We start from the raw sequence: 19659 nt of genomic DNA, 5'->3' as shown, positions 1-19659 counted from the left end.
ATGATAGAAGGTACCTTAGAGGTCATCTGGTCTAACTCCTCTTCAATTAAAAATTCTTCTTGTGTCATACCCACCAGTAGTCATTGAGATTTTACTTTGAGACCTAACCTTTTGGGACTGAATACTCAACTCTTTGGTAGGAAGTTTTTCCTTAATACTGAGCTTACACTATGAACCTTTGGACATTTTGTATATTGTTCTAGTTTTGTCTTTGGGGGCCAAGGAGAACAAATTTAATTACTCTTTCATGTAGTGTCCCATCCAAAATGGGTAAGGGGAAAAAGGACGGGCATTTATTTAGGCATGGTGGTAAGTAAGCATGTTTACCAATATCATCATATTTGATACTTGCAAACCTGGGAGATAGGTGCTGTTGTTATCTCCATTTTTATAGATGAGGAAAGTAGGGCAAATAGAGGTTTGGTGATTTACCCAGGGTCACACAGCTAGAAAGTGTCTGAGGTTAGATTTCAACTCAGGCCCTCCTATCTCGAGGCCTGGTGCTCTATTCACTGAGGCACCTAGCTGTCCCAGATGGATGTGGCAATATTCTTAATTTGTATGGGACCTTTCTTTTTCTTTTTTGCTACCTTGGAATACATACTCAATGAGATCAGTTGGTCAGAAAGTTTAAATAATTTAGTAACTTTTAAAAAACATAATTGCAATTATTTTCCAGAATAGTTGGACTGAGCCATAGCTTCACTAGCAGTGTTTTAGTGTTCCTGACTTCCCAGAGCCCCTCAGGCTTCTCTTTTCTGGACCAACTATTCCTAGATCTTTCAGATATTTTTCATATAGCATTAACTCAAGGCCATTAAAGAAAATTGCATTAAAAATATTCTGAAATTCAGAATCATCACCACTAGTTTGGACAAATATTCCTCCAAATTATTTCAAATGAAGGAGATTTACCTTTCTCTGGGAACTTCCATCTCATATCTATCCCAAAATATGCTATGTCCACATGGATTTTATATTCAACATAGATTGATCAGGTCTGAGTATGATGGGGTTATCACTTTCCTCCCTGGAAATTGAATGCCTTTGTTTATGTTTCAATGGCTGGGTCAGAACAGTGGTCTAGACATGCTTAGTAATCTTTGTTCATGTTACCTTAGTTTCTTCATCTGTAAAATAAAGATAATAAAACATAAATCCTTTTGAAATTTGTATCAAATATGATGATATTGGTAAACATGCTTACAATCATGCCTAAATAAATGCCTGTCCTTTTTTTGAATTTGAATTTGAATAGATCTCTCTTCCATCTTTTAGAGCATTTCTTTCCTCTTGACACCTCATCCCCAGTGTAGTTTAATACAGACTACTTTGTAGCACTATTTCTGGTTCCCCTTGTGTGAGTGCTTTTTTTTAAAACCCTAACCATCTGTGCAGAAGAGTGGTAAGGGCAAGGCAATGGGGGTTAAGTGACTTGCCCAGGGTCACACAACTGGGACGTGTCTGAGGCCAGATTTGAACCCAGGACCTCCCATCTCTAGGCCTGGCTCTCAATCCACTGAGCCACCCAGCTGCCCCCTGTGAGTGCTTTTTGACTGACTGATTGCAAGGTCATGGTGGGACTAGTCCTCAAACTTTTCACCTGTTTGCTTATGCCTCTGTTATAGGCAAGTGAGAAAAAAACAGCTAGATGTTTATGTTTAAGTACCTGCCTTTAGCCATCAGAGATGCCCACCATTTTAATATTAAATATTTACTTTGTGTCAGGTACTGTAGAAAGTGCTGGAGATGCAAAGAAAGGCAAAAGTATTTGTTCCTATCCTCAAGGAGTTGACTTTATGACATGAGAAATTACATGGAAATAACTAGATACGTACAGGGTACACATAAAGTAGGCAGGAAGTAGTCTTGGTAGCACCTGAAGGTACCCACTTGTCTATGGTTTTCCAATATTCCAGGTGTATCTCGATTAGAGCAGAACATGCTAAGATTATTGCTTCCCTTTTTTCAGACACTATTTTTTTTAAACCTTTATCTTCTGTTTGAGAATTGATACAAAATATTGGTTCCAATGCAGAAGAGTGGTAAGGGCTAGACTATCATATTGGGGCTAAGCAATTTGCCCAGGATCACACAGATAGGAAGTATCTGGGGCCATCTTTGAACCCAGAACCTCTCATCTCCAGAGCTGACTCTCTTTCCACTGAGCCACCTAGTAAGCCCCAATACTAATCTTTTTAATTCAGCTTAGGACAAGATGATTTTTTTTGATTACTCTATCATATTGTTGACTCATAATGAATTTGTACTCAGTCCAAACTCCCAGCCCTTTTTCACAGGAACTTTGTTTCATTAGGTATTTGTGAAGCTGATTTTTGGAGTGGCCTCTAAGCAGCCTGGAGTAGAAAAGAAAACTACTAGACTCTGAGATTTCTCTTTTGCCTTTATGACTTCAGTCAACTTACTTCATCTCTTCTAGGTCCTGGTTTTATCATTTGTAAGATGAAGAAGTTGAACTAGTCGACTCCGAAAGACCTTTCCAACTCTAAGTCTGTGACTGTGTAGAGCTTTTATCTCTATTCTTTTTTTTTTTTTATTTAAAAAAAAATTTTTTTTTAAAACCCTTGTACTTTCGGTGTATTGTCTCATAGGTGGAAGAGTGGTAAGGGTGGGCAATGGGGTCAAGTGACCTGCCCAGGGTCACACAGCTGGGAAGTGGCTGAGGCCGGGTTTGAACCTAGGACCTCCTGTCTCTAGGCCTGACTCTCACTCCACTGAGCTACCCAGCTGCCCCCCTATCTCTATTCTTATTAAATTTCATCTCAGGCACTTTGGTCTACTGTTATAACTTGCCAAGATCTTTTAGGATCTAGACTGTCTTCCAGTTTGCTAGGTATCTTTCTAGGCTTCATGTTGTCTGTGGATTTGACAAGTGTGCCATCTGTGAAAGAGTTTGGATAGGTTAAATCAGTGGTTCCCAAACTTTTTTGGCCTGCCACCCCCTTTCCAGAAAAAATATTACTTAGCCCCCTGGAAATTAATTTTTAAAAAATTTTAGTAGCAATTAATAGGAAAGATAAATGCACCTGTGGCCATCACCACCTCCTTGGATCGCTGCAGCACCCACCAGGGGGTGGTAGTGCCCACTTTGGGAATCACTGGGTTAAATGTTAGAGGATAGCATTATTATCTTTAGTGCCTAGTAAGAGCTCAATAAATGTGTGTTAACAGATTTTCTACTATAACTAGGGTTAAGAGCATATTGATCTCAAAAATCAGATGAAAATATGAAATTACTCCATCTAGTAGATTGGCTTTGAGGCTTTTGATTTGTCAAGTAAATAGAAATAAAGATACATTGGGAAAGTGTGAAATTTGTGAGTTTTCATATTGAATTTTTTTTTCTTTCTTCATTCTTCAAATCTAGGAAAGGCAGTGTGGGGTGAGAGTGGTGAACTGGTTTGCACCAAACCAATACCCTGCCAACCTACATACTTCTGGAATGATAAGAATGGGATCAAATACAGGAAGGCTTATTTCTCTAAGTACCCAGGTAGGTCTGAGGGACCAGAAAACAGGACTAAGTCCCTGACTTGGTTGACTGTTCTGTGTGAACCCCAATTAAATCTTTTTGTCATTATTCCCTTCTTCAATAGCTCAGTATTGCCTATATGAGCAGATGGATTTCTCATTCTGCCAGTGGGTAGTGATGAATTTTTTGATAAATAGCTTGCCATCTTAGACTTGAATCCTTGGATATAACTGTAATGTGGGCTTAGTTTGATATCACAATCTTCCCCAATCTCAGCCTTCCACCTGATTTCTTCAAGCCTATTCTTTCTCAGAACAACTATGGCCTTAACAAATGATCAGCATGGGCAGCTTGCTCAAATCAAAGTGTATACTTATCTTGGAGTTTTGCACGTAGTTGCTTGGATCTCACTGTCCCCTATTGACTCTGTGTCTTGCTCTTTGTCACCATATAAATTTTCTATGGTTAGGTGTTTCTTTTGCTGTTTGGTTATTTTCTCAGCCTGTCCCTTTTTTTTTTTTTTTTTTTTTGCCTATGGATTGGGAGTTCTCATTCTTTCTCCTTTGATGGCTTGCAGGACTCAGAACTCCAACTTACTTTGCCCTGAAGCTAATGGCTTCATAATAGCAAAGGCTTAAAAGGGCCAAACATTTTGGATTTCCGGGCCTCACTGTGGGCTGGTGCCAGGGCCTGGGACTTCAGCGGGGTGGGTGTGGAGTTGTGGACTGCTCTGTTGTTGGTATAGGCATGGTCCTAGGATCCTGAAGTTGGTCTATGTCCAGGCTTGGAACCTGGTGCAGTAGGTAGGGGTGTCAGCCGGTACTCTTCTGTGTGTTTTGCTTTTGGTTCCCCCTTATCCTTTAAAAACCAACTCTCTCTCTGTCTCTCTGTCTCTGTCTCTCTGTTTCTCTCTCTCTCTCTCTGCCTACCTTTCATGTTGTGTTCAGTAGGAGAGCCCCACCACTCTATCTTGCTATTGGTTTTTTGACTCCTATTGTTTTGAGGCACTTTTTAAAGATTGGTTTGGGAGGATTCTCTTGAGTGTTTTCAGCTTTTGACACTACTAACCTGCCATCTTGGCTCTGCCCTCTGTGTGTACTTATCTTGGGAAAAGTGAAATATTGGAAAGGTTATTTGGCTCTTACTTTTTAGATCTATCAACTAAGCTATTTTCCAGCCATTACAGAGATGTAAGAAGAATGCTTTGGGGAGTGGGAGTGGGGAAGGTGATTTATTGTCAGCACATTGATCATACTCAGAGACATTCCTGCTCTTAATTTTTGAGTAGTGCCTTTTACTAAAATAGAGGGGCCTCTTATTTAAAGCTCTGCTTCCTAGATCTTCCTTATTTTTTTTTTTTATAACATTAAGTTACTGCTGGTATTTAACTTGTAATTGAGGCAGCCGTCTGTTCTGGAGTTACTTATACTAAGTACTTGTTTCCCCTCCTCTCCAGAAAGGTAACTTAAGAGTCATAGAAGCCATATTTTGAAAACTGAAAAGTTTCATATGACTTTTTGTTCTAAAATGTGCTCTGACTTTTATTCCCCCTCACCCATTAAGGTCTGTTATGCCAGTATGATCATGTGAATGTATCATTTGGAGGAGCCTTTTGCCTAGCACAGTGCTTTGGTACTTGCTTTAGAGAAGGTGCTAAGGAAAAATAATTGAACGAATAGGGTAGCAAATGACATCTAGTTTCTCAATATAGAAGAATAATATATATTTTTTATTAGACTTTTATTAATATTTGTTTTTAACCTGTTTACATACTTTTATGCCCCTACTTTCCTTCAATCCCCGGTCTTCTCCCACCCATGGCCAACGCACATTTCCACTGGTTGTTCAGGGTCTATTTCCCATTCATGTCCGCCTCAGCCCATGCATTCAAGCAATTGTTTATCTTATATGTTTCCTCTCCTGCAGTCCTTCCTCTGAATGTGGGTAGCATCTTTACCATAAATCCCTCAGAGCTGTCTTGTGTCATTGCAGTGCTGCTGGTACAGGAGCCCATTACATTTGATTTTACCATAGTATATCAGTCTCTGTGTACAATGTTCTTCTGGCTCTGCTCCTTTCACTCTGCATCACTTCCTGGAGGTCTCTCCAATTTGCATGGAATTCCTCCAGTTTATTATTCCTTTTAGCACAATAGAAGAATAATATTTTTATTGAATTAGTTTAACAGCTGATAACAGTGGTGATAGACAGACCTTTTATTTTTGCTCTCACTCTGTTTTGAAGTACAGTCAAACTTCATTTATTTGGAAGAATGCTTGTCTAAATTAGTTATGAGTCTGAATTTTAGAATACTTTTAAAAAAAATGCAGTTTTCTTTTTTTCAAGTACATGCCACTAACAAAAGTATTTCTGAGGAAATTTTCAGCAAGACCTACATTAAGTGAATGTCTGAGTTTCATGTAATTAGCGAAAGTCCCTGAAAGACAGGTTTTAAAAAAAAGAAACATTCTCCTCTCCCCTTCATCCACTCTCATCTATCTAGATTCATTTTCTCAGCAAACTTTTTAGTTTTAAATGTTACAAAAGCATTCTCTAGTCCAGATTGAATTTTCCCAAATTCAAAATGAGTATATTCCAGTAGTTTTACCATACTGGTTCTACTCTGTATCAGAAAAACTATAGGTCGCATTTAGCACACTTTGAAATGAAGAACCCAGTGTATTTTCCATTGCTGAATTAAGGGAGCCTTGGATGTAATTGAGTGGGAGCACATGGTGAATTGCATTGAACAGTGCAGTTGAACTAGTGAATGATACCAGATGATCATCTGCTGTCTGTAGGTATCTGCTGGGTCTCAGCAACAGCCTTTTAGCTGTTCAGGTGAAGTTATAAAAGCAGATTGAGCAGGATAACTGAGATAACTGAGAAAGGAAAAATGGCCCTGAGGTTGAGGGTTCTGTGTGGCAAGTCTATAAAGATGAAGACTAAGCCTGTGGTGGCAAACCTATGACATGCATGCCAGAGAAGGCACACAGAGCCTGGCCACTGTGTGTTCTTACAGACATGTGCATAGTTGCCCACCAGAGTTTGTTACTAGAAAGGCAGAGGGACTCTGGTGGAGCTGTTCCTTCCCTTCTCCCTCCACCACTCCTGAGGACATTTTTTTTTACTTCACCCACTCCTCTGCCCAATGGGAGTGCTTCCTCCCTCCCCTGTCTAGGATGAGTAGGTGGAGGTGGATGGGCCACCGCACGTGGTCTCTAAAATGTTCCCCATTACTGTTGTTTGCTATACAAAATTTGAGAAGATAGGATATATAACTAGTGTCCATTAACTCATGAAAGAGATGGATCAGGCAGTCATGGGCTGACTATTTGTCTATCTAGACATACATGGAATTGTTCCAATCTCTAGGAACAGAGTTGGTAAGCATGCCTCTCTGGTCTCACTCCATAGCCTATAGGAAGTTGTTTAATTATAACGAGAAAAATGAACAACTAGACTTGAGTAAGGTAGGGAGTACCTTATATAAATCATTATCCATAAATATTACAATGAATGTAACTATAAATAGATTATAAAGGATTTAGATAATTTTGATTCAATTTTGAGACTTGTTCTAAATGATAACTCTGTATATTAGGAAGCCAGGAAAATTTATAAGCTTGACCTCAAGGAGAATAGCATAGTCATTCCCTCCCCACATAGCTGTCTCTGCTAACAAAACCTTGGCCTAAAAAGAGCACATGGCCACTCTTGTTGCAGTTGAAATTAAAGTAAACTGAGGCACAAAGTTCTAAGAACATTCAATTTATTAGAAAAGCTAGCAATTATCAATAAGAGGTCTTTTCAGATCCTCAGTAAGCCAAAAGACCACAAGATGAGGCTTACTATTCTTCATATGGTTTTGGGAAGTAAAAGAGAACAAAGAACAGGAATCATCACAGATGGAAAGCAATATGATTGGATGGAAGTCTGGGATGCAAGGCTAGCAACAACCCTTCCTTCTGTCTTGTTGCTATGGAAAGCTCATTGGTAGTGTCCACCTGCATGGCTAGTTAGAGTCACAGTGATAATAGACCAGCCTTTCTTGAAGGATAGCCAGCATTGGAGAGATAATAGACCAGACTCCCTGGCATCCACCTACACTCTTCAAGGATAACAGATTTCTTCTAATTGCACAAGGGCAGAGATAACAGTTTTCTTTCAATTAAAATGATTTATAGGAAAACAACTTTTAAACTTAACACAGAGAGGAAAACTGAACTTCTAGTCTCATGAACTTCTGAATTTATTGTTATTTAATTGAGTTCAATTCTTTGTGACCCTCTTTTTTTTTTTTTAAACCCTTACTTTCTGCCTTAGAATTAATACTGTGCAGTTCTTAGGCAGAAGAGTGGTAAAGGCTAGACAATGGAAGTTAAGTGACTTGCCCAGGGTCACACAGCTGGGAAGTGTCTGAGGCCAGATTTGGACCTAGGACCTCCTGTCTTCAGACCGGGCTCTCAATATTTGGGGTTTTCTTGGCAAAGATACTGGGGTGGTTTGCCGTTTCCTTCTCTGGCTCATTTTACAGGTGAGGAAACTGAGGCCAACAGGATTAAATTACTTTCCTAGAGTCACACAGCTATTAGCATCTGAGGCCATACAAATAGATGATAGTTGAAAACTGACTACACATGGCTTGGAATATCTATGTGCAGTTTTTGCCAAATTCTGAAATGAATTCATGAAAATATTTAGGTCTGTCCCAGCACCTCAATCTCTCAGGGCTTCCTTTTAGAGACTGCTAGTTTTGTCTCTACTGATTTGCTTCAGGCTTAAACTTGGCATATAATTTGTCAACCTGGGAATGGATTTTTTTCCCTTTTGTGCATGTGTATAAATATTTTAGTTAAGAGCCATAGGTGAATGAAATGGTTTCATTTCTTTAACTTGGGAGAGAGGAAAAGAATCAATTGTGGATTGCTTTGAGTATTAGAAGAGGCTTCCATTTTGAATAAGCCCATGGTAGTGGGTAAGGACCCTGGAGTTTGGAACAAGGAAGGCATCAATTCTAGTCTTACTTTAAGACAGTTTCTAACTTTGAGGCCATTAATTTTTGCAAGTAACTAAGCTTCAGTTCCTTCATCCATAAAATGGAAACAGTAGTAGTGTTTTTCTCATCTCTCAGGGTGATCATGACAATCAAATGAGCCCAAGTATGGACAGCATTTATTGAAGCCCTCTACTTCTGTCATCATCATCTGGACTGATTTTTCTGCTCTCCTAAATCCTATATTCCTAGTTATCTGGGAGCTCATTAAACATTCAGATTCAGTAGTTATTTTCTCCAGAAGTGGAAAAACACAGATATGAGGTTTTCTTTGGGGTTCAGAAGGAAGATGACTTTTTCCCAGGACTCTACCTAAGATCGTTCTGGAGTTAGAAGGAGACCTTAGAGACTCTCCACTCCAGCTTCTCATTTTTTATAGATGAGGGAACCAGATCTAGAGAAGTCATGAAGACTTGCCCAGAGGTCATAAAAGGAGTTGAGTGGTAGAGGAAGGATTTGAGTGAGTCTTCAAATTCAGAGTTCTTCCTATCAGATCATGCTGCCATTAGAGCAATTCTAAAATGACTCAATTAGTAGTTTTTGTTTGATTTTCTGAGGTTGTAGTGATTCCCTGAGACTTTGAGTATTTTGACTTTCTTACAACACTGCTTTAACAACATTCATGTAAAATATTCCAGAAAAAAACAGAAATAATTTCTGGATTATTTGTGCACCAGCCTGGCCTCTATTAATGTGGATAATTGAGCATTAACTATTTAGACAAACCCAAGGCTCTGAGCAGAGATTGACTTGTCTCCTACAGGACTAGAATTCTTTTTGGCTTTTTTTTTTTTTTTTTTTTGGGAGGAGGGCAGGGAGTGGAAGAATATAGCATCTGGGGTGGAGGAGAAATGCAATGAGAGGAACTTTAGTTTCTCTCAAGACTTTGAAAGTAGTCAGGTTACCTCAGTGGGCTAGAATGCTATATTAGTAAGGGCACCTTCATGGATTTTCTCCTTATCTAGATTTCCTTTTTTCTCTTTACCGTGGCCTAGCATCCATTTTTAACTTAACCCAGCCAACCATCCTGCATGTGTATATAACACTGGTCAATAAGATAACAATAGGAGAGATTCTGATGGGTTTAATGGGCAAACATCTCAGAGCATATAATCTAGGGAGACTGGTGGGCCAGGAGCATCTTGTTTATAAATAATGGCCTGTTTACTATTGTAATGTCAGCCTTTGAAGTGAATATAGGTCACTCTGGGGAACTTCTCCACCAGAGAACTGACCTTTTTTTATGCTTTTTGTCTCTGTGAAGGTGCTTGGGCCCATGGTGACTATTGTAAAATAAATCCCAAGACTGGAGGCATCATCATGCTTGGTCGGAGGTAAGGAGCTATTTCTTGCTTGATAGCCACTTTCTAGGGGATAGCCAGGTTGGCCACTTCATTTTTATAGGTGGGAGGGTGGTGGGGAGGACTGTGTGAGCTAGGTAGTGAGACAAAGCTATTGGGAAGGGGGTGGGGAGGTGGGGCAAGAAGGAAAAGTAATCAGGCTAGCTCCTAGATACTTAGTATCATCCTTAAATCCTGTGTTATGGGGAATCTGAGTACTCCATGAACACTCCATCATCACCTCTCTGATTCGCCACCTGATATGGGAGCCTGAGAGCTGAACAGAGTTTTGTGTCTGTAGCCTGAATACTCTGCCCCTGACACTTGATAGCTGTGTGACTATGAATTAGCTTTTCTGAGCTTCAGTTTCCCCATCTTTAAAATAGCTCTTGTGACAGATCATGAAAGTACTTCATGTACTATAAAAGCCTCTACAAGATCCCCCAAAGACTGGGTGCAGGTTTTTAAAAGTTTACTAAAGTTTTAATAACTTCAGGATTATAAATGCTACAGGCTTACAAAAAAGAACTTCTTAAAGGTTCATTATTTAAATTTTTTACATTGATGTTTGTTATGAAGATTCATAACATGAAAATTTCATAAAATGAAAAAAATACATTGCTCAAGTCTATTTTCAAATAAGTTCATAAAAACTTTCATTAACTGCTACTTAGTAACTGAAAAGGATCTGTTTGTAATCCTGTCCTGAAGGTTATCTAAAGAACAAGATTTTGGCGCATAAACAATAATGTCTATATGACTCCCCAAAAAAGGCAAATTATTTGGCCAAGGTGGATCTCCAGACTGAGGAGATATCATCCAGAAATTTTTGTACCTGCACTGCATTTTGACAGGCTGGTCAGTTTTTATTAAAATTAAAGATCTATTATTCAGAATGTACAAAACTAAGTATAAAAAATTAGATTTTTCAAATTTAAGTTAGTAGCAGACTTCTGAAGTTACTAAAGGTTACAACTGTGCTAAGTCCTTTGGGACATCCTTTATAAATGTCTATTCTTATTCTCTCTTTGAACCATCTGAGCTTAGCCTGATTCCAGCTTTACAGTCCACTGCAGTCCTCTCTAGTTCATTCTGCCAATTCCTGAAAATGCCATGTATATTCCTGCCTCTTTACCTTTTGTACATTATTCCTTCTTCCTGAGTTGTTCTTCCTGTGTTTTCTTCTTAACTGGGTCTTTCCAAGCTCTACTTCTACCCCACCAGAAAGCTATTGGCCTTCAACGAATGCTTCTACCCTTGAACTTGATTCTATTATCATCTGACCCTTAACATAGATTCCCTTGTATCATTCTTGATCTCTTTATATCTTCTCTCTTTTTCTTTATGTGTTCTCTCTTTTATTCTATATACCCCTCCAGAGTAGGAGCTGTGGCCTGAGTTCAAATTCAAGATCAGACAGTTACTAGCTGTGGTGTGGCCCTGGGCAAGTCACTTTATTTGTCTCAGTTTCCTCATCTGTAAGATGGGGATAATAATAACACCTACCTCAGATTAGTGAATGTTTGTAAAGTGTTTTATAAACCTTAAAGTACTATATAAGTATTAGTTATTATTACTATTATTATTCTAGTTATTGTTGTTATTGTTATTCTAGTTTAGACCTTATGCACATTTAATCTAGATTCTTGTAGGAACCTATTAATGGATTTCTTTATTTCCATTCTCTTCCCTCTTCAGTCCATCTTCATCAGCTACCCAGAAGCCTAAAGCACAAGTTTCATCACATTATTTCCCTTATTAGAAAGCCTGAGGGCTCCCTATCATAGCTTAGAGAATAAAATGTAAACTTTTCTGTCTAAACTCTGGCTCCTGCTCACTTTGCCTGATTGTTTTTTAAACCCATACTTTCTGTCTTAGAATCAATTCTGGGTATAAGTTCCAAGGCAGAAGAGTGATAAGGGTTAAGCCCGTGACTTGCCCAGGGTCACACGGTGAGGAGAAGTGTCTGAGGTCAGATTTGAACCTAGGACTTCCCATCTGTGGGCCTGGCTCTCAATCCACTGAGCCACCTAGCTGTCCCCTTGATTTTTTTTTTTCTCATCTAACTCCCAATTCCCTACTCTATGTTCTAGGCCTGTCTCTTGTTTCCTACCCGTGATGTCTTCTGTCTTTGTCTTTGCATAGTATATCTTCTCTGCTTGTAATGCAGTCTCTCTCTACTCCTACTTTTAGAGTTTCTAGCTTTTCTCGAGGGTCACATTAGTGCTACCTCCTACAAGAGACCTTTCCTGACTTCCTCCCTTCTGTAAATGCTCCTCTTGTCCTGAAATTACTTTGTAATTTATATATCTTTGTTGTATCCTTCCAGTAGAATGTAAACATCTTGAGTGCAGAAAAAGTAATAATTGTTTATTGAATTGAATTTTTATTTCTTCTAGCCAGCATCATAAAGCTTGGCACACAATAGGAACTCAGTAAATGTACATTCTTGGTGGTGTTTTGCTAAGAACATGTAGAAGAATGTAGATGTTAGTTCAATTTTAGATGACTCCAAGGTAGTCTTTTTCCTTATGGGGAAGGAAGCTATTGAAGTGAGTGTAATAGCCCAGTTATACAGCTTTAATGTTTTCAAAGCGTTTCACATACTTTGTTATTTGGTGTATATACCCTGGGTGGTGTAGATTTTAACAGATGTTATTATCTTATATTGGATATTGGAGATATTATTATCTCCATTTCAGAGATGGAATAGCTGAGGGCCAGACAAGTTATGTCACTTACCAAGGTTACACAGCTAATCGATGGTGGAAGTGGAATTCATCTCTTTTTCCATTCGAGACATAGATAATAATTTCTGCGTGAAGGGGGAAAGTTGATTACTGAAATCTTTTTTTAAAGGACTTGATATTTTGACTGCAGTTTTCTGTGTAACTTTTAACTGCGTATATGGTTTTAAATATCATAGCTGATGATGGTTATGAGAAACAGCTTATTCTCTGCCCCCTCTTTGATGAAGAAGCTCTGTGTTAATAATGTCTTTGTATTTATTTTCAGTGATGGGACGCTCAACCCTAATGGAGTTCGCTTTGGTAGCTCTGAAATTTATAACATTGGTATGATTTCTTTTTCACTTAGCAGTTAGCTTCTAAATAGCAAAGAGAAATATTGTGGGGACATTTAAGATCCAGAACTCAGACTTTCCAAGTTCCCAGTTTTTATTTCTAAGCAAGACACTTATTCATTTGCCTCTGTACTTGAGGCTTCTTTTTCTGCTTTTCAGAATGCTTTTAAGACTTAATGTTTTAGCTTCCTAATATGTTAAAAGGATAATCAATGTCATCTCCAGTTGAAAGAACTGAATGACCCTGAGAGCAATGGTTTGGCCAGTTACACACCAGTTAATGTTAGAACAATGACTAGAACCCCGATCTCTTGATTGTAATTTCTCCCCTAGGCCCAGACAGTTGAAGCTTAGGTAGATTCATAGTTTCATGGAGCTGGAGTGACTCTTAGGGATGATGAATTTTAAATCCCTCAATTTACAAATGAAGAAACTGAGGTGACACAGCTGGAACAAGAGCTTAAGTTTCAGGTCTCCCAGGCCCTCCTGTCCGCTTCTTTAAAGGAAATTTGTTAAATGACCAACTTTGTTGGAAATATAAACCATTCCCTAAAGCAATAGATGTTTACACTTGAATTCAGTCAGCGCCTCTGAAATTCATACACCTGGGAACTGTTTTCATTTATGTATTTGATCATAACAAATACTTACTGTTTGATTAACAGTTCTTATCTTTTTAATTCCCATTCTTTGTGAGGCTTTTTGTGGGTCTCTGCCCCATCCCATTTGGGTGTTATTTCCTCTCAGCTAAGCTCCTGTGTTGCAACCAACAGGTGGAAAAATAGCTTCAGCCTAAATATGGTTCGCAGTAACAACAGTGGGAAATTTCCTGTCTTAACAATAGGACATAATAATGCTATTGAAAGAAAGAGGCTTGTTGTTATATAGTATTAACTAGGCTAATCTTAGTTATGCCAAGCATATCTTCACGTACAGTCTTCTTTTGAAAACCTCAAAGAATTGTTCCCATTCCTCTCCCCAAACTCTTAGTGATTTATAGGGAGAAGTATTAATGAGTATGTGTGGGTTTAAAGAGTTTCAGATCTATTACAGTTTTGATGACCTAAATAGATTATTGTTTACATTGTAAAGGCCGAAGTATTAGCTAACATGTTTTCTGATTCACATTGTAGAGACTTGGTTCTTTTCTGTTTATACAATCTGACTCTTTGCTGAAGAACTCCCTTTTGTACCTGAGCTTATCTGGCTCTTGTGAGCCACAAGGAGAAGAATGCAAGGATTCTGGAGGCTTCCATTTAGGATAGTCAACCCTTGGGTTATTAAACATGTATATATGAGTAGAAAAAGAAATAGAAGTGGGAGGGGATGGAATTTATTCTTGGGGGTAAATTGGAGAGACTTAGACTGGGATGAAACCCAAAGCTGGAGAGTTGACAGAATATGGGGGTTTTTGTATTCTGCAGTGGAAGCCTTTGAGGAAGTCTTGGATAGCCTGTGTATCCCACAGTATAATAAAGATGGGGAAGAGAGAGTGATCCTATTTCTGAAGATGGTTTCTGAGCACTCATTCAGTCAGGACTTGGTGAAGAGGATTAAGGATGCCATTCGCATTGGCTTGTCAGCCAGGCACGTCCCCAGCCTCATCCTGGAGACCAAAGACATCCCGGTATGTTATGGAGCCCTCTCCCCAGGGGTGGCTTTCTTTTCTGTCACTTTTGGAGTAAACTATTAGGCATTTGTCAAATACTTTGGAGTGGATGTGCAGGAAATCTCTACATCTAAGGGTTGTGCTCAGATTTTCTAGATTGTTTGTCTTCATGGCCTAGTGGCTTGTCTTCTTTTATTTTCCTGCCTTCTGCTTTCCAGAGATTGCCTTGAAATCAAGCTCTGATGAGCACATATACCCATTGGATATGTATATGGCCCACCAGCAGAACTGTCTGTTTTTCATGAATATAATTTTTGTGCCTTCCTGGAAGTATTATCAGAAGATAAATTGTGATCAAATTTTAGAGTTCTGAGGCACTGTCTATCTCCTTCAAATTTGATATCAAATTCCAAGGAAGAAGGAAAGAAGAGACTGAGGTTCCTTAGACATTTAGCTGGAGAAAGCTGGCTTTGCCTTTTTGGTTTCCATCTGCTGAGATTTTCATTTTGAGGCAAGAGTAGGAATTCACCCAGATTGGAGAGCAGCTTTTACTCTCTTTTGCTTACAAAATGAGAACCTTCTGTAAACTTAAAATACAAACTGCTGAGCATGTGTATACATGTATGCCTGTGTGTGTACAAACAATGTTATATATTTTAAGCTTACAGTATCTATGTCTCCCAAGGAAAGACCACAGGAAAACACCACCTGGTTAACATATTTTTGAAATTGAGTTATTCCACTTTGAGAAAAACAAAATAAAATGCAGCCCAGAAGCTGGTGTGATTTTGTAAAGACATGATCAGAAACGTTATTTAGCCATGAAAATTCATTATTCGGAAATGTTGACCAATATTGCTCCATTAAATTTTTCAGCTCACTAGAATGATTTTCTTTCTCTGTCATACTTGGATTTTCTTTTTTTAAATTAAAAGCAAAGAAAACATCTTGAACTGTTAGGATTTCTTTTTAGTCATATGTCAGAAAACCTGATAATTAGTATTGGTTAGGAAAGTGAATATGAAGAGTGAGTGTGGACAGTTGATCTGAAAAATCCATAAACCCAGAGGCAGATGAGTGTCTGCTGCTATGTGTTAAACTATGATGATGACATCAAACCTGGGCCCTTGACCTGTCTTTTTTGGTGTGAATTCATTGAGTGACTTTGAGCAAGTCAATCACCCCTTTTGGGGCTTAAGAACCTTTTGTTTTGACCTTACTTAATTTCTATATGTATCCTTCATTTCCCTCATCCAATCAGTTTTCCTTGTAACAAAGATTAAAAAAACCCCAACAAAATACAAAACCAATGACCCCCATATGTCTGACAGTATTTACATTTCACATCCTACCTTTTTGATGAAAGGAGAAAAGTAGAAAGAGAGAGACCTTTTCATTTCTGCTTTTTTACTTCCTAGAATGCTCTCCTCTCCTCTTCATTTCTCCAAATCTGTCTGTACTTCATGGCCTGGCTCAAGATCTGTCTCTTCTGAACTCTTTTCCTGGAGAAACACTGGTCATTGTAATTATACAACATTCAGTTTCTATATAGCTTTTTAAAAAAATATTGTTGGAGTTGTATATATTGTTTTCTTGGTTTTGTTTAATTCACTTTCCATCAGTTCCTATAAGTCTATCCATGTTTCTTTGAATTCTTCATATGTGTTACTTTTCAAAGGGCAATAATAATGACTCAGTTTCCTATAGTATACCAGGCCCTATGCTAGGTCCTGCAGTTACATAAATTAATAATAAATTAATAAAATAAATTAAATTAAAAAAATAAGATGAAAACAATAAAATTAATAAATTAAATAAGAATTAAACCACCCTTACCTTCAAGGTGCTGACATTCTCTTGGCTGAAACAGCAGATACAGATATAAATATATACAAGACAAATACAAAGTAATTGGAGTGGAGGAGGTACTTCAGTTTCAGGGCCCCTATTTCATATCTGTTTTTTTTATTATAGTCCAGCTCTTTCTTTTTCTCTCTTTGATTTCTTTGGAATTCTGTCTTGGTGTTGGAATCTCTATGTCAAATGGTATGTACATTTTAGTAATCTTTTTTTCCAAATTATTTTCTAGAATGACTGAACCAATTCATAACTCCCCATACAATGTAAAAGTATTCCTGCCTTCTTGAAGTGGGACTGAGTATCAAGTGTGAGGCTGGGCTTAGATGATTTCTAATATCTCTTCCAACTCTAATGTATTTCTATGAGACCTTTTGGCTGGTGCCTTCTCATTTTTGCCTCTTTCTCTCTCTTTCTCTAATGACTCCAGCCCACACTTAAACTCCTATAGTTGTGGTTTATTTTTACACTAGGTGTACATTGTCTAATTTTTGAATCTCTCCTCCCTCCCAACCACACACGATACTTTGGATTTTATCTTATTTTAAAAAAATATTTATAGCAAATTTCCACATAAGTTTTCTGAAGATATATGATCCAAATTGTCTCTTTCCTTTCTTCCTTCTTCCCTCCTGGAGCTGGCAAGCAATTCAGTCTGGATTATACCTGTATTGTAACTCAAAACATATTTTCATGTTATTCATTTTTTGAATGAGTAATCTTATAAAGCCAAAAAACCCAAACATATATCCAAGTAAACAAGTGATAAATCTTTATCTTTATGCTTTCATCTGCATTCTTACTTCAACAGTTCTTGCTCTGGAAGTGGACAGTATTCTTTTTTCCTAAGTCCTCCAGAATTGTTCTGGATCATTTTATTACTGTTATTAGCTAAGTCTATCACATTTGATCATTCTGCAATATTGCTATTACTATGCATAATGTCCTCCTGGTTCTGCTTATTTTACTCTGCATCCAATTGATGTAGGTCTTTCCAGCTCTTTCTGAAATCATTCTGTTCATCATTTCTCAGAGCACAATAGTATTCCATCACCAGCATATACCACAATTTGTTCAACCATTCCCCAATAGAGGGACATCCATTTAGTTTCCAATTTTTTGCCACCACAAAAAGAGCAGCTATAATTATTTTTGTACAAGCAGGTTCTTTCCCATTTTTTTTTATCTCTTTGGGATATAGAACCGGTAGTGGTATTACTGGATCAAAGGGCAGGCATTCTTTTGTAGCCCTTTGGACATAATTCCAAATTGCCCTCCAGAATGTTTGGAACAGTTCACAATTCCACTAGCAATGCATTAGTGTCCCAGTTTTGCCATATCCTTTTCAACACTTATCATTTTCCTTTACTGTCATTGGCCAATCTGATAGGTGTGAGGTGGTACCTCAGAATTGTTTTAATTTGCATTTCTTTAATCAAAAGCATACTTGTAAAACACAATGTTTAGTTCAAAGTAGACACACATTATTTTAAACCTTTACCTTCTATCTTAGAACCAATATTAAATATCAGTTCCAAGGCAGAAGAATGGTAAGGGCTAGGCAATGGTGGGGGTTAAATGACTTGCCCAGGGTCACATAGCTAGGCAGTGTCTGAGGCCAGATTGAATTCTGGATCTCCTGTTTTCAGGCCTGTTTCTTTATCCACTAAGCCATCTAGTTACTTCAGAAGACACACATTAAATACTTGTAAAATTGGATTGAAATCATACAAGGCTGGTGAAAATTGTCCTTGCTTGACTCCTAGGGACAAGAGACCCCCAGAGAACAAAAGGTTTTACTTCTAGCCCAGGCCGTGGAGCCCAGTGGTTCAGTGAGGACCTGGATTTACAGTCTTCCCACCCTATGCAGATAGTTAAGACATTTGGCACCATTAGTGACCACTGACATATACCAGAGCCAAGAGAGTCTGGACTTGTGATTTTTCCACCAAAGGCAAATGCAACACACATCAGTCTATTTATTTTCCTGATTGGCAAGAAGGATATATTTTTGGTCCTCTGAGCAATGTGTGAAGCTTTTTTTGGAACTTATATACAGCACAGGAGACATTTGACTTTAAAGGAGTCAAATAAGATGTTGGCTGTGTGATGTAGATGACAGGCAGGCCTTGGGGCATCACTGCTCAGATCTTTAATTAGTTCACACATTGACTGACTTTTTCAAATGACTGAATTTTAATTATACTTAAGGTAAAAATGTGTTCATGGAACAGTGATTACACGTTACTGTGCTGTATTCTATATTCAATGGGTTTGCTCTGAAATGATTTCCTAACCCATCCATATTTGTTACTTAAACCCAGTTTTGAGTAGGAGAAGCTTATGTCTGACATGTTTCTAGAGAGAGCTGCATACATTTAAGAACTTCAGAAAGAACTTTCCAACTAGAATTGTTAAGAGTCAGATCTGAAGGCAACAGGGACAATATTAAAGAATTACTTTGTAATTCATTGATTGATTATATTTCACCCATTTCGTGACTCATAGGCTGTTTAGCAGCCTTAATTCTTGGAGATTCATTGACATCTCTGCTTTTAAGCCCTTACAACCTCTCTATTCTTTGAAACTTGACTCTATCAGGAAAGTTTTCTTCATTTTATAGTAAGTTGGAATCTTACTTTGACAAAACATGCTTATTCTACCTTCTAGTGTCTTGAATCTGAACCCTGAGTAGCGATGTGACCAAGAAAAAAGTCTTGTACTTTTTGTGTTTGACCATAAAATTTCAGAAGCAAAAAAAAAAAAAAAAAAAAAGTCTGAATTTACTTGTAACTTCAGAGTAATATAGACTCAGTCAAATTAACTTAAAAAAACAAAACAAACAAAAAAAACCAAAACAAAACACGAAAAAACCCTTACCTTCTGTCTTGGAATTGATATTGATTATTGATTCCAAGGCAGAAGAGTAGGTAATTGGGGTTAAGTGATATGCCCAGGGTCCCACAGCTAGGAAGTGTTGGAGGTCAAGTTTGAACCCAGGACATCTCTAGGTCTTGTTCTCAATCTACTGAGCCACCTAGCTGTCCCAGTCAGATTGGCTTTTGATGTCTTAACAGTTCTAGGCTTTTATTTCAGTAAGGAGTAGAGTCAGGATGTTACTTCCACCTTTCTTCCCTTCCTTTCTTGTCTCTCTCTCTCTCTCTCTCTCTCTCTCTGTCTCTGTCTCTCTCTCTCTCTCTCTCTCTCTCTCTCTCTCTCTCT

The 19659-nt window shown here is 38.1% G+C and overlaps 1 protein-coding gene across 2 annotated transcripts in view; it reads left to right on the top strand.

The window, feature by feature from the left end:
* The window catches only part of AACS (acetoacetyl-CoA synthetase), an 86987-nt gene that overhangs the window by 63626 nt on the left and 3702 nt on the right, over positions 1 to 19659 (top strand). For both annotated transcript variants that reach the window (XM_044658734.1, XM_044658733.1), the window contains 4 exons: positions 3389 to 3514; positions 9814 to 9883; positions 12905 to 12963; positions 14396 to 14598. In XM_044658734.1, coding sequence (XP_044514669.1) covers positions 3389 to 3514; positions 9814 to 9883; positions 12905 to 12963; positions 14396 to 14598 — 458 coding nt within the window. The remainder of the gene's footprint in view (positions 1 to 3388; positions 3515 to 9813; positions 9884 to 12904; positions 12964 to 14395; positions 14599 to 19659) is intronic.

Source organism: Gracilinanus agilis, chromosome 1 (assembly GCF_016433145.1).
Source record: "Gracilinanus agilis isolate LMUSP501 chromosome 1, AgileGrace, whole genome shotgun sequence".
Lineage (NCBI taxonomy): Eukaryota > Metazoa > Chordata > Mammalia > Didelphimorphia > Didelphidae > Gracilinanus > Gracilinanus agilis.
Note: the sequence above shows the minus strand (reverse complement) of the source record. Positions and strands in the feature narration are given on the sequence as shown.